The sequence below is a fragment of the Oratosquilla oratoria genome, chromosome 23 (assembly GCF_046742065.1).
Source record: "Oratosquilla oratoria isolate Oo_2021 chromosome 23, ASM4674206v1, whole genome shotgun sequence".
Classification (NCBI taxonomy): domain Eukaryota; kingdom Metazoa; phylum Arthropoda; class Malacostraca; order Stomatopoda; family Squillidae; genus Oratosquilla; species Oratosquilla oratoria.
The window spans coordinates 29,323,128-29,338,127 of record NC_134799.1 but is presented as its reverse complement, the minus strand read 5'-3'; the positions used below and the strand labels follow the sequence as shown (position 1 = coordinate 29,338,127).

At 40.8% G+C, this 15,000-nt stretch overlaps 1 protein-coding gene across 3 annotated transcripts in view; it reads right to left on the bottom strand.

The window, feature by feature from the left end:
* Positions 1-15,000, bottom strand: part of Ten-a (Teneurin-a transmembrane protein) — a 1,186,308-nt gene that overhangs the window by 139,423 nt on the left and 1,031,885 nt on the right. For all 3 annotated transcript variants that reach the window (XM_076206894.1, XM_076206895.1, XM_076206896.1), the window contains one exon: positions 5,320-5,450. In XM_076206894.1, the coding sequence (XP_076063009.1) occupies positions 5,320-5,450 (131 nt within the window). The remainder of the gene's footprint in view (positions 1-5,319; positions 5,451-15,000) is intronic.

The window sequence follows — 15,000 nt, the reverse complement described above, 5'->3', positions numbered from 1 at the left end:
GATAAATGAATCAATAAATGAATAGATAAATAAATAAATGAATAAATACGTAAATACAATCACTAGATGAAGAACTCAACAAATAACATTTCATCACGATGGAACATATCACATCAAATTAGCAGGTGAAAAAAATAATGGTTTTTAAACCACAATGCATAATTCTTTGCAGGCTTTCCCGCACGCTGGGCGATGTCCGTTTGGATATCGTGGCGATGCCATTAGTGATTCATCAAAGGCCATTTTGCAAAATGATTTTCGATGCAATGTTTACCAAGTCATGTACAATAATTCCTCGGCTTTTCAAAAACGAATCGCTGCTGCTGATGCTAGAGGCGCGAGTACGAAATTCCGTCACAATTCAACGTCATTTCTCTTAAAACCTATGGGGGAAGAGGATGGAGTAAGAGGGGAGGGAGGGGATGTGGAAGAGGTGGGGCTGAGAGAGGGGGAGGGGAAGGGGGAGGGGATGGGGAAATCATCATAAAAATAAGGGACCGGACTTAGCAAAGCCGGCTTCATTCGACAGACTACATTAGAGGAAATCAGGCCTCTCTTGTTTCGCATCGTCGGCTTCGACAAGACAACCTTTACAGATTCATTACTCTTACTCCTGCGTCTTCTGTTTTTCTTTCGTATTTTTTGTTCTTGTTCTCTTCCCCCTTCCTATTTCCCATTTCCTTACTTCCCTTCTTCTTTTTCTTTTACTTCACCTTGCTTTTCTTCTGCCCTCCTTCTCTTCTTCATTCTTCTTCCGCTCCTTCTCCTCCTTCTGCCCCTCCTTTTTATTTTCTTCCTCTCCTTCTTCATCTCCCCATCGTCTTCTTCCTAACCCCAGCCATCATCTCCTTCGTCTCCGGAAGCCAAATGCTATGCCAAGAACAGAGTTGGCACTGGTTCCCTTTTCCTAAATATGTAACCGACTGCCTGTCTCGTACAATCTAGCCGATGGAAAGGCTTCACGTATATCATCGACTGTTCTTTCCATCTTTCTCCTCCACCCTCTCTACCACACACACACACACACACACACACACACACACACACACACACACACACACACACACACACACACACACACACACACACACACATACACACAAGTCCGGCAACCCCCATACACCAATCTTACAATATCCAATTTCGTCATAATATATATCATCCCAAGTGGTAAATGAAGATGGAGATGGAAGTGGAGGCAGAGGGAGAGGGAGAGGCAGAGGCAGAGGTAGAGATGGAAGATGAGGGAGAAAGGGAGGTGAAGGTAGAGGTGGAGATGGGGATGGGGTGGAGGTGGAGGCGGAGATGGAAGTGGAGTGCGTTACAGTCTCAGTACCCTGATAGGGGAATGATAAGTCTGTAGCAAGAGAGGAGGGAAGACCACATATTTCTTTTCATCCTGGTCTCACCCATGTCCGGGAAAACACACACACACACACACACACACACACACACACACACACACACACACACACACACACACACACACACACACACACACACACACACACACACACACACACACACACACACACACACACACACACACACATATATATATATACATATACATATGTGTGTGTGTGTGTGTGTGTGTGTGTGTGTGTGTGTGTGTGTGTGTGTGTGTGTGTGTGTGTGTGTGTGTGTGTGTGTGTGTGTGTGTGTGTGTGTATGTGTGTGTGTATTTACCTAGTTGTATTTTACGGGACGAGAGCTATGCTCGTATGACCCGTTTTCGTATCTCTCCGCATCCAATTTATTCTTAAAATCGTGTATAGTTTTGGCACTCGTTATTTCTCCATTTAGTTTGTTCCAGACATCAATCACTCTATGTGGGAAGCTATTCCTTTACAGGTCTGTTCTATAACTGTCCTTTAGTTTGATTTCGTGTCCTCTTTTTTCTCTTTTGTCCCACTTTAATAAGTCGTCTCTATCGAGAATTTCCATTCCTTCCATAATTCTATAAATGGTCAATAAATCACCTCTTTCTCTTCTCTGTTCCAATGTATGTGTGCGTGTGTATGTGTGTGTGTATTTACCTAGTTGTATTATACGGGAAGGGAGCTATGCTCGTGGTGACCCGTCTTTGTATCTTTCAGCATCAAGTTTTTTTTACCGAAAATCTTAAATAGTGTTTGCACACACTGTTTCCTTATCTGATTTATTTCAGGTATCCACCACTCTATGTGGGAAGCTATTTTTTCAGATCTCTTCTATAGTTATCCTTTTTAAGTTTCTTTTCATGTCCTCTTGTTTTTCCGTTGTCCCATTTTAATAAATCATCTCTATCTAGGATTTCCATTCCTTTCATGATTCTATAAATAGTCAGTAATCTCCTTTTTCTCTTCTTATTTCCAGAGTTGGTAGTTCCAATTTGGAACTACCAACTCTGGAACAAAGTGTGCGTGCGTGTGTGTATGTATGTATGTATATATCACTTAATCTAACTCCCTCTATATAATTTGTTGTTGTATTCAAACGAACGCATTCATGCTGGCCGCTAAACAGCAGGGTTAACCAAAAGTACTGAGATGAAGATGGGTAATGCGCTCAGACTGGACTGCCCGTACATGATGAATACTGTTCTTATGAGCCGTGTGTTTTCAGAGAGGGAACTTTTTAACCAAGTAAGTCTAGGGGTCCCCCAAACAGTGAATCAAATCTTTTGATGTTGATTGGAAAATATTTTATAATGTAATACATAGGTACGCTTGGAATACAGTACTGTTCAAAGTTGTCTGCATTTTCTTTTAGTCGTCTGTACCTTTACGGACATGACCTTGACAACGAAGACAATATGGCAGTAAATAATATTGAAAAATGTATTAAGTGTAAAAAAAAAAAAATGGAATATCAATAATGTATATGAGGGTCTTTGTCATGCGCGCGGTATCAGGGGTGGAAAACAATTCACCACTTAAGTGACCGACAAAAATTCGAGAGATATAATAGCACCTGTATTACTGTATATTTTTTTTATGATGATCTAACTTCTATTTACCGCAGCTAAAGAGGAAATCAGCTAAAGTCGAACATCTGTATTGGGTCGCGTCGGTGCATGACCGACTCGTTCATTACGGTCGACCACATATTCATCGTAGTACATGAGGATCGACATGCGTGGGCGTTCCCATGCACATCACGTCCCCGGACCGGTTTGCTCATTGTCGTCTGCCCCAAATTTCATCCCCCGTTACCTTCACCTGGAAAACCGTGTTCACTGTTCGAGAGATTCACGCCACCCACCGGAATTCAGAGAGCACTGGCGTTTACGTCCAGGAAATCACGTCAAAATGGAAAACCGCAATAGGGTGATATGGGCAGACGGGGGGCCGTAGGCAGGGCATGTGTGTCCATGCAAGTATTCATGCGACTTCATGCGCGTGAAGCGTACACCTTCGAGGGAGCAAATCCCCGAGTGGTGGTAGGGGCGCATTAGTATACATGAATCCGATTATCATATTTCGGCTTTTACTCGGACATTCTCCGTCATTCGTTTGTGTATGTGTGTGTGTGTGTGTGTGTGTGTGTGTGTGTGTGTGTGTGTGTGTGTGTGTGTGTGTGTGTGTGTGTGTGTGTGTGTTTGCGTGCGTGCGCGTGTGTGTTTGCGTACGTGCGCGTGTGTGCGCGTGCGCATCCAATATGTTTCACAGGACAATGAAATTTCTTCACGTTTCGTCTCTCAATTTTTTGTTTTATAATCTCTATCGCATTTACGTAATGGTTGATTTAAAACTACTAATGGCCGGAGTGAAGGTTTGTAGGTTATCCTTCCATTGGTCATATGAGCAACCCTACTGATTTATACAAAAAACAGGTAATAAACACATTAGTCAATTTACGTTTTAATTCAATTCTGAGAAGGGTGAAATGCTCCGCTTTATCCAAAGAGATGACACTGATGAAACCGATGTGTTTGTCCGTATATATACTGTATATATATATATATATATATATATATATATATATATATATATATATATATATATATGTGTGTGTGTGTGTGTGTGTGTGTGTGTGTGTGTGTGTGTGTGTGTGTGTGTGTGTGTGTGTGTGTGTGTCTGTATACATTCCTATAAGAACCTATTGTTTTCCTTACTGTACATATACGTCTATTTGTAAACTAAATCAGTATTTTTATACGAAAATGTACTGCTCGATGTAGGCTACTTCTGTTTACTTAGCAGAGAACACGGAGCAGAGTTTGACAGGACTCCTGCTATCAGAATCTATGTCACACCTATCCACTCCCTACCACGTGCCTTGCATGGGCATGCCCTATAAGCCTTGCATCTGCTGATAGTGTCAACAGACAGCTGCGCACTTTACCAGGTGCTCCAGTCAGCCCCTCAGTTATACTGCCAGTAGACTTCCCTCGCCTCCAAAAGCGAGAGAAGGTTCAACACAACGCTATTCACATAATAAAGTTCGTCGCTCAGGTGTTTGCAGGTGACGCTTTGCAAAGGTCCAAAACCTCCACTTTCGGAGACAGGGAATTCACATAGTGTGGATAACTTTAAAGCTAACATCATATATTGTTTATATATATATATATATATATATGTAAATCTTATATGGGAAATAGTCTGACTCTACGATAGAAATGTAGAAATGTAAAAATCAATAATATCACATCATCGTGTCTTGATGTATATATTCAGGGAAGAAGTAGGTGTCATGCGCCTGGCGAATATGACAATGCACATTTCACATGTGGCTATACGCGACTGTTAGTAGATCTAAAGGCAATAGTTTAAACCACCCAATGCCCTTCTTTCCTATGTAAATATAATTATTGTTACATTTCTCTCTATGTAAGTGTATATGAAAGAAGTTTCTCAATAACATGAAATCTAAAATACATTGTGTTTGTGCGTGTGATTCACCATGGTCTTGGATCACGTGTTGGACTCATGATCGACAGCTTTTTCCATCCCGGAAGAGAGCTCAGAGCTCATATATGACCGATCTGTGGATAATGCTGTGACCTTACATGCACACACACACCCAACTCCCCGCCCACGAGAGTTGGAATAACAACTCGCAGCACAGTGATACTGAAATTATTTCAGCTCTGGGCGGGATTCGAACCCGCGCTGCCGTAATGACAGGCGGGAACTCTACCACTGCGCGACGAGTGTGTGTGTGTGTGTGTGTGTGTGTGTGTGTGTGTGTGTGTGTGTGTGTGTGTGTGTGTGTGTGTGTGTGTGTGTGTGTGTGTGTGTGTGTGTGTGTGTGTGTGTGCACATAGGTGTGTACAAGCGCGCATACAGTATACATATGGGAGTGTGTACATATTGCGTTGGTACAATTCCTTACCTGTGTTTCCGCGAAGACAAGAGACCTGGACGAGTCTCCACCAACCGTATGTGGAAGATATGTGGAGATGACCTGTGGTCTCATTTTCTCGTGGTCGTGGTCCAGACACGGTTCTCTTGAAGCCTCTGGTCCTGTGAGCGAGCGAGACAAGAGATAACAGAGAGTTAGTTTTCCCATGAAACATAAAACACGTTACAATATAGTTATAATGTAATAGAAAATTTGAGTAATTTGACCTATGGTATGGTATACAGGTTCCTCTATGTAACATTACCAAGCCAAATTAAATTACCGTGGTGAGATACAAAGGCTGCACTGTTCCCCAAGGGCTAGGGTGGCAATCCTGCAGTTGCCCCTCGAGGCTGATCATTAATTTATGACACAGACTACAGAGTGATTTGAAACGCGTTGATAGATGGACGTGGTTGATGAATATAGAATTCCCCAACAAATCGGAGAACGTTGTCTGTTCATTGTGATTTATAATATCGGTCGTTGTTATGGATGTAGCAAGCAGATTATCATTATATATAGAATCGCGAGCTTTGGTCTCTATTGAGGATATCTGAATATATCTTTAGAAAGAATAATCATGTTTGCATGTATTTGGACACTTAAGTCACACACGCACGCACACACACACACACACACAGATACACACACACACACACACACACACACACACACACACACACACACACACACATATATATATATATATATATATATATGTATATATATATATATATATATATATATATATATATATATATATATATATATAGTGTAAATCTTTCCATATCAACGGTTGTTTTCAATGAACATGAGCGAACAAAGACCATGGGGCTGTTTAACGTTCGTGTGTGGATCTCTGTGATTGAGGGCTGCGGACGGGCATCTGTTGTGTCTGTAGTGGTCGGAGAAGCGGGAGACCGTGCAGGGGGAGGGCGTTTGATTAAACTTTGCTGTGGTGTTAAACAATGGCCCATAGAGCTGCAGTGTGGTGTGTGGTGCGGTTTGGTGTGTGTGTATGTGGGAGGGTGTGGTGACTGGTGTGTGGTGCGCTTTGGTATGGTTTGATGTGGTGTGTAGTGGTCTGGCGTGCTTAAATGGTTGATGTTAGAGGTGCACTGGTAGCTATGGTGTAGAGTGGTGTGGTTTGGTGGTGCGGCTTGGAAGCTGGTCCTGATACGACGCATGTTGGACAAAGAGGTGAGGAATAGCAGGAATCAAAGTGTTAGCGGAGGCTGTGCAGGACATACAGATAGTGTTGTGTTGGTAGGGAATTATTTTAGGTAGACATTGATAAGCAAGAGCATGGATGTTTTGTTTTTTCGTGGATGAAAGTGATGCCAGCACATGTTGACTTGTTGATGAAAGCTGTGAAATATCTACTGGATATTACTTTGGTGATATTACCTGCCATGGTCGTATGCGTCTCTCATAGCGTCGTGACATAATGATTCACTATGAAGAAAATTGTATTGCATTATCAAGAATCACATCTGGCTTTCATCCCTCGAGATCCCTGTATCTGTCGCCAATTCCAGATGCCTTAGGTCACGACTCGGGAGCCTCATTCCAAGTCTCGATACTCATGAGCGAGTCCCCATAACCATCTGGTCAACCGCAATCACGTGTCGACCCGGTCTGCAAGCCTCCTGCTCCTTATCGTGCTGCAAGTGTGAGCCCTTTCCTCCTCTCTTCCAGTGCTGAGCTTATTGACATATTTTTCACTTACTTTAGGTTACGGCCTTGTCACCAGAATCGTATACATACATATGAACACACACACACACACACACACACACACACACACACACACACACACACACACACACACACACACAAGCGCGCGCGCACACACACACACAAGCGCGCGCACGCACACACACACACACACACACACACATACACACACACACACACACACACACACACACAGACACACACACACAAATACACACAAACACGCACACAAACACACAGACACACACACACACACACACACACACACACACACACACACACACACACACACACACACACACACACACACACACACACACACACACACACACACAAAGACACGTACCAGCACATACAAAGACACAAAGGGAGTCCTCCTACAGCCCCATCTCTAATTCATTCTTGTTTACATTCATCGACATTGCCTTTTATTACTTTTTTTTACTGTTTTTATGTTTATTATACTCTGTGTGTGTATGTAACAAATTCTTCCGGAATCTAGAAAATCCTGGATTGGGGAAATTATTTTATTTCCTAATGTTAGAGATTTCCGAATTTCAGATTTCCAATAGAGATCTGGAATCTGTTCGTTTAGGAATAAAAAAGGATATTATCGAGTTGAAAGAATCAGAATTCTTGTACTGGTCTCCAGACTGTTCATGACGTCAGAATCTTAACGATGAAAAAAACATTATAAAAAGATTGCTAATAAATACAAAGTAAGTAGGTCAATTTAAATGGATAAATAAATGAATAAATAAACAGAATATAAACGAATAATAAATGGATAAATAACTAAATAACTGGGTAAATAAAATTCATCAAATAGATAAATAGGTTAAAAATACGAGTAACACATAAACACGTAAAAAATGATAAATAGATAAATGAATAGGTATATAGATAAATCAACATATTAAAATAGAAATAAGTTAATAAAAAAAACAGTGATACTAATCACCAAAAAAAAATAAAAATAAAAGGTCACTATAAATTCACATTAACGCCCCATGACAGGGGTATTTCCACCCATTCCAATGTTTAATAAACTTGTTTCTACCGCCGATATATCAAACGGCCGACGTTTTCAATGACTCTACTGAGAAAATGGCCAACTACATTTTTTTTCCCCCAGCCAAACGCTTTCTTCTGGAACCCATAAGTTCCTGGTCCTCTGACAGACAAACCAACCAATGGAATATTTCCTCAGACTCTTTAATCCAAGAAATCTAGGGCTGCGTAGCCATCAACCCCACCCACCCCAACCTCCTGGTCTCTCGCTTTGATTCTCACCTCCACCAGGAGGTGGAGGCGGAGGTGGAGGCGGAGGTGGGGGCGGAGGCGAAGGCGTCCTGTTTGATCCAGTAGGCGCCACTGCCAACCACCATAGACAGCTCTCCACCAACTTGCAAATTAATTAGTTGCAACTCCTCCCTCACCTCCTCGTTCCCCCCCTCTCCTCCTTCCCTCCTTTAGTCCCCATTCCCTCCCACACTCCCACACTCCCTCTCTCCTTCCTCTGGCCCTCCCTCTACTCTGTCTCCTCCCTTCATCCATTTCCTCGTCATATAGGCTCATCCTCCTCCTCTTCGCCGTCTTTTCATTCTTCCTTCGTCGTTTCCCTTGTCCATTCATCCTACACTTGTTACATTCCCTTTTGCTGCACAAAGAGGGTTGTGTGTGTGTGTGTGGGGGGCGGTTCCTTGCTGAATAAAATCCCTCGGAGGCAGCCAGAATAAATATACAAGTCATAAAAGATGATAAAGTTGTCTTCCGACATAAAAGAAAACAAAAATATTTGTCTGCGGGAAACATTCTTATCAAAACGCCAAATTTCTGCGAAAGAAAAGAAAGGAAAAAAAAAAAAAGTGAAATAAAGGAGAACCGCCTATCTAAACTTAATCTTTATCTTTTGAATCAACAAAGAATAAAACAACCTACTAGAGAGATTTCGAAATACTCTAAGCTGTACTTAGAATTAGGCCCACGTGACTAGAGAGTATATCCGGAGTTAAATAAGACTGTCTAACGAGCCTTAACCCATTAAACTCCGATGACAAGATGTCTTGTCATTTGGTCAAATAAAACAAAAAATTATAAAACACCAAAATGTTTGATCAAACACCAGAAAAATATGGTGTTTGATCAAACATTTTGGTGTTTTATGATTTTTGTTTTATTTGACCAAATGACAAGAATCTTGACTGTCATCAGAGTTTAATGGGTTAACAGGCCATAGGGTAGAAAATATCCACAAATCATACAATAACTGCTTATCCTATTCTTACTTTCACCCCTTATATTACAATAACCATTTGTGCTAACATTATAACATAGGTTTCCATTACTTCCACTATCAAAGGAAATATTCTTGTTAGCTCTAGCATTATTTTGCAATCTTAATATTTTCATTAACATTTTTGAGATATCTGTAACAAACAACGCTGCTGAAGCTATTTACAAAAAGACTATTATCACGACTGCGTTTCCTACTGTCATCAATGTTAGATCAAGTGTCCGGTCAGAAGTTCCCCCTAAACTATATCTATGCATTTATTTATGTATTTTATTTGTTATTTACATTATCATAGTTTTCATTTATTATTTTATTATTAATATGATTTTTTTTTCGCATCCGACCTAGATATGGATCAAAAGGTCTCCTGTCGGCATGCTCCGCCTTTGTAATCCTTTGTAAACTACAAATAAAACAAACCGTTTCCTCCACACACACATCTGTATAGACAAAATACCACCTAAAGTGACTGACGCCGTTTCCTTTACTATCATCCCATTGCCATTTTCATCACCGAAAGTGTAGCTTATATTACTATGAACGAAGCAAATGTGAGCTATGGGAAATTTCTATCATAATGCAAGTACTCGTTTCCCGACGAATATTCGAAACTTCTACAAATGAAGGAGAGGGAAGTATTAGATGTACAGGTATTAACATAGTTACCAGTAGATTTGCAATTGGTTATATTATTCTAGTATCACTAGTTATATTTCTCTTTACCTATACCACTTCCGACATGGCTAATGTAATTAAACCGCTCTCCACTTCGGAACTATCCTTCTATCTTGAACTCATGAACAGGTGGTCCTAAGTTCGAGTCCCAGGACCCACTACGGGCTTGCTTTATTGGCCCCCGGTAGCCCTGGCCAGGTGGGGAGGCGATTAAACGTCGGCTTCCTCCCCGCTGTCGTGATTTCGTGATTTTTTTTCTTGGGGGGGGGGGGTCATTCCACAACTCTTCCTACATCCACCTTTTTTTTTATCATCGCTTCCATTCTTATCTCCTCTCTTATCCTCTCCTCTCTTATCTCCTCTCCTTCTTCTCTACCTTTTCCCAGTCCAGCTCATACTACCACTCTTTTTTCTATTTATTCTCCCCTTTTTCTCCCCCTCCTCCTCCTTTTCCTTTTCCACCTCCCCTTCCTCCTCCTCTCCTTCCTCCATTTCCCCTTTCTCCTCCTCTCCTTATTCTTTCTCCCATTCTTCCTCCTTCCTTCTCTCCACTTCCTCCTTCTCTACCCCTTCCTCGTCCTTCTACCTTTCCACCCCTTCCTCCTCCTCCTCCTCCTCCTCCTCCTCCTCCTCCTCCTCCTTCTCCTCCTCCTCCTCCTCCTCCTCCTCCTCCTCCTCCTCCTCCTCCTCCTCCTCCTCCTCCTCCTACCCTATCCTATCTCTTCTTCCCCCTTCCTCCTCGTCCTCCCCGTTATCCCCTTCCTCTCTTTTCTCCTCCCATTCTTGCTGCTGCTGCTCCTCCTCCTCCTTCACCTCCCCCTTCCCTCCTCATTCTGCTTCTCCGGCTTCCTTACCTCCACCCCCTCCCTCTGTTCTTCTCACTTCTTCACCTCTTCCACCTCCACCTTATCTCTCATGCATTCGCTTTCTTCCTTTCTTGAAGAGACCCTTCGATGTGCTCGAGTTTGCTCTTTACGAAGAACAAATATCAATATATTTTTCTGGAATTGCATCCAATGGTACCCAATGTAACTTCGGGATGTACCAGAACAACCACAGGTACCTGGGGCACCATGTACCACTCCCGGTCCAGTGGTACTGAATACCGTCATCGCGAGCACCATTGTGGATCTCTTTGCAGTAGGGTTGCATCAAATGTCATCAAATCATCACCTTCTTTCGTTATCATTCTGGCAACCCTCCTCCCCTTCAATCCTAGATTCACTCCTTTACCTGCCACCAGGTCTTTTCTCTTTCCTTCTCTCTCTCTCTCTCTCTCTCTCTCTCTCTCTCTCTCTCTCTCTCTCTCTCTCTCTCTCTCTCTCTCTCTCTCTCTCTCTCTCTCTATCTCTCCCTCTCTCTTTCTCTCTCATATACCTCATACCTCGAAGAGCCTTTCACGTATTCACGGATTCATTTCTCTTTGGCCCAAACAAAACAAAACAAAAATCCTTCTTGAAAACGGAGGAATGCCTCTTGGACTGAGCGTCTCACGCCATCGCCCACTAGACCTCTTTGTTCTCTTGACTCTTGGAGTCTTCCATGCTCCTTTCCAGTGTCCCTCTTCAGTCTCTCTCCTTCGCTCTTCGTCCATCCCTGTCTCTAATACCAGGGATGAGACCTCACCCCTCTCCCTCCTTCCATTTCCAAACTTTTTGTCATTCTGATCGTTTCCCCCATTTTGTTTGCCTTCTTTCTGTGTCCCTCCTTTTCTTCCTTCACCTCACACTTACTTCCTCTCATTCTTCTCCGTCACCTGAGCCACAACTAAACCTCTTCTTCCTTTCCCTCCGCCTTGCCCTTCTTCCTATCCTACTTTTTTTTTTTTTTGTCTTTCTTCCCCTGTCCCTCCTTTTCTTCATCAATTCAACTTTGTCCTCCACCCTCTGCTCTTCCTCTCACTTCTTCTCCTCTTCTTACTCCTCCTCCTCTTCTTCGTTTTTTTTTTTTCATTTGTCTTTCCTTCCATTCTGTCTTCTTTCACTTTTTGAGTTAATTCCTCCGTTTTCCTTTTTATTTTTCTTCTTTTCTTCATTTCCCCCTCTTCTTAATTGCCTCTTTCTAACCTCGTCTGTTTACAGTTCCATGTCTTTCTTCCTCCTTCTTGCACGTTAAATCTCACTATTTTTTTTATTCTCTCCCATACTTAAATTTTTCCAGTTCGTTTTCTATTCCTCTTTTTATTCACAGTTTCGTCTCTTCCAGGGTTTCCCATAAATAGGCTATATACTTTCTCTCTCATCCTTTTCATTTCGGATTGATGTTCTCATCCACATTCTCTTTAACTCGGTCCGCGTTCGAATAAAACTGTTAGTAGTTATCCCATGATCTACTTGATATTTTATTTCTTCTGCTTTCAGAGTTCGTTTGGGTTTTCTTGACTACATCTCGGCAACCTTGAACTTTCTAAAAAGAAGTTATATGACAAGACATCATGTTGGTGCAATTTTTTTTTTTTTTTTTGAAAAAAAAAAAAAAATGCTCATATAGGTCGGCCTTGGATTTTCTTTAACTCGTCATCACATCTCCCTACCAGGGTGATCACCTACATACAACACATTCACACACATAAGGATAAGCAGGACCATATATATACATACGTACACCGAAGAAACGTGCGCGTATAGACATGTACATTTGCACACATATATATACACACTCTCATATAAACACACATATTCATACACAGCTACACACACGCGCTAAGAAAGATTTAAATGTGACGAAAGTTACAAATGGAGAAAACAGGGTGGAAATGATCACGATAAGAGTTGAAGATAGTGACATAAAAAGAAAGTTTGTGGTGGTTTATGTGCCCACAAAAACAGGGTCTTGGAGAGAAATTATTATAAAATATTAGAAGATACAAAGTTTTCATTAAACGAGATACTGAAGGATGTAGGAAACGTGGTACTTATTGGAGATTTTAACTGTACAGAGATCTATTGGGAAGAGATGACAGTGAAAGGTGGAGAGGATCTATGGGGAAATGTATTACTTGACAATAGGACATACAATGACACAATGGGTAAAAGAAAATACCCTATATAAAATAATGAAGAACCGTCGAGACTAGATTTATTATTTACGTCAAATCCTGAAATTGTGGATAAAATTTAATACAAGACAACAATTGGGAAGAGTGACACATATCACTTGAGTTAGAACTAAAGGAGGGAATATATATAGAGACAAATGAGAAATACAGAAAAGGAAGACTGATGTATGGTAAAACGGACTTTGAGAAACTTAGCTCTTTTTTCAAAAAGTGAATTGGGAAAAAATCTACAATGAAGAGATACAAGTGGAAGAAAAATGGATGATTCTGATGGAAATCTATAATGAAGGAGTGGATGAATATGTACTGAAACAAAAACAGGAAAAAGTGTATACTAAGTGCTGGTTCAACAGAAGGTGCAGCGAACCAAAAGATAGAAGAGATAGAATTTGGAAAAGATGGAAAAAAGAGAAAAACCCTAGAAATTGGCAAATACATATCAGTCTAAGAAATGAATATGTTGAAAATACGCAGAGAGGAAAAAAAGAAACTATGAAAAAGACATAAGAGAAAAATGTAAGCATCAACCAATACTCTTCTATAGATATGTGAAAGATAAACTAAAAAATAAACAGGAAATAGTGAAACTACGCCAAGGGAAATTCGAATGCACAGAAGTCTGAAGTCATGAGCAAACACTTTAAGTCGGTTTTGACTAGGGAAAGTGTACAGCATCGGGATGAGGAGCGAGAGGTGAGACTCCCCAACACCCTTGAGGGAAATAGTACTAACACGAAAAGAAATAATGGACCAAATAACGAAACTTGAAATCAGCAAATTGCACGGCCCGGATGGAATTGCAAACTGAATATTAAAAGAATGTAAAGAACTAATATACAATATATATATAATACAATAAGTGGCTCACTCAAAGAAGAAAAAATAACAGAAGACTGGAAAAATACCAATATCGTACCAATACATAAAGGAGGAAACGAGTAAGAACCAACAAATTACAGACAGGTTTCCCTTAAAAGTATAGTTACCAAAATTTGTGAAAAGGTTATCAAAAATAAATGGATAAAACATCTGGAGGAGAACAATATACAAGAGACAATTTGGATTTAGACAGGGAAAATTATCTGCCATAATTTTATCTGTTTCTACTCAAGACTTTTAGATATAACACAAGAAAGGAACGGATGGACTGATTGTGCTTTCCTAGACCTACAAAAACTTTTGACAAAGTACCACACAACAAACTATTAAGAAAACTGGAAACCATAGGAGGGATACAAGGTGAACTACTGAAATGGATGGAGGACTTCTTGCATGGAAGAAAACTGAGAGTAAAGCTCAGAGATAAGAGGGAAGAGGTGATCAGTGGAGTTCCACAGGGATCATTATTGGCTCCAATAATGTTTGCTATTTATGTGAACGACATGGATGAGGATGTGGAATGTTACATGAGCTTTTTTGCAGATGACGCAAAACTGTTGAAAAGAGTGAGTACTGAAACGGATTGCGAGTCGCTACGGATAGATCTGCACAGGGATTGGAAATGGACTCAGAAGTGGGAAGTGGTCTTCAACATTAAGAAATGTAGCATAATGGAATTTGGAAAAAAAAAAGAGTATCAGGATAATACAAAATCGGTGCAAAGGAAGTAAAGAAAGTGAGATCTGAAATAGACCTAGGAGTAATCATCACAAAAGACATTTTCTCTGATAAACAGATAAACAAAATTGTCGGAGAAACCTGCAGCTTGCTAAGATCAATAAAGATGGCTTTTACTTCGACGAAGAAATGGTGAAGAAAATACTAGTTACACTGATAATGCCAAAACTGGAGTACGCAGCGGCACTATGGTCGCCCAGTACACACACACACACACACACACACACACACACATATATATATATATATATATATATATATATATATGTATATACATATGTATATA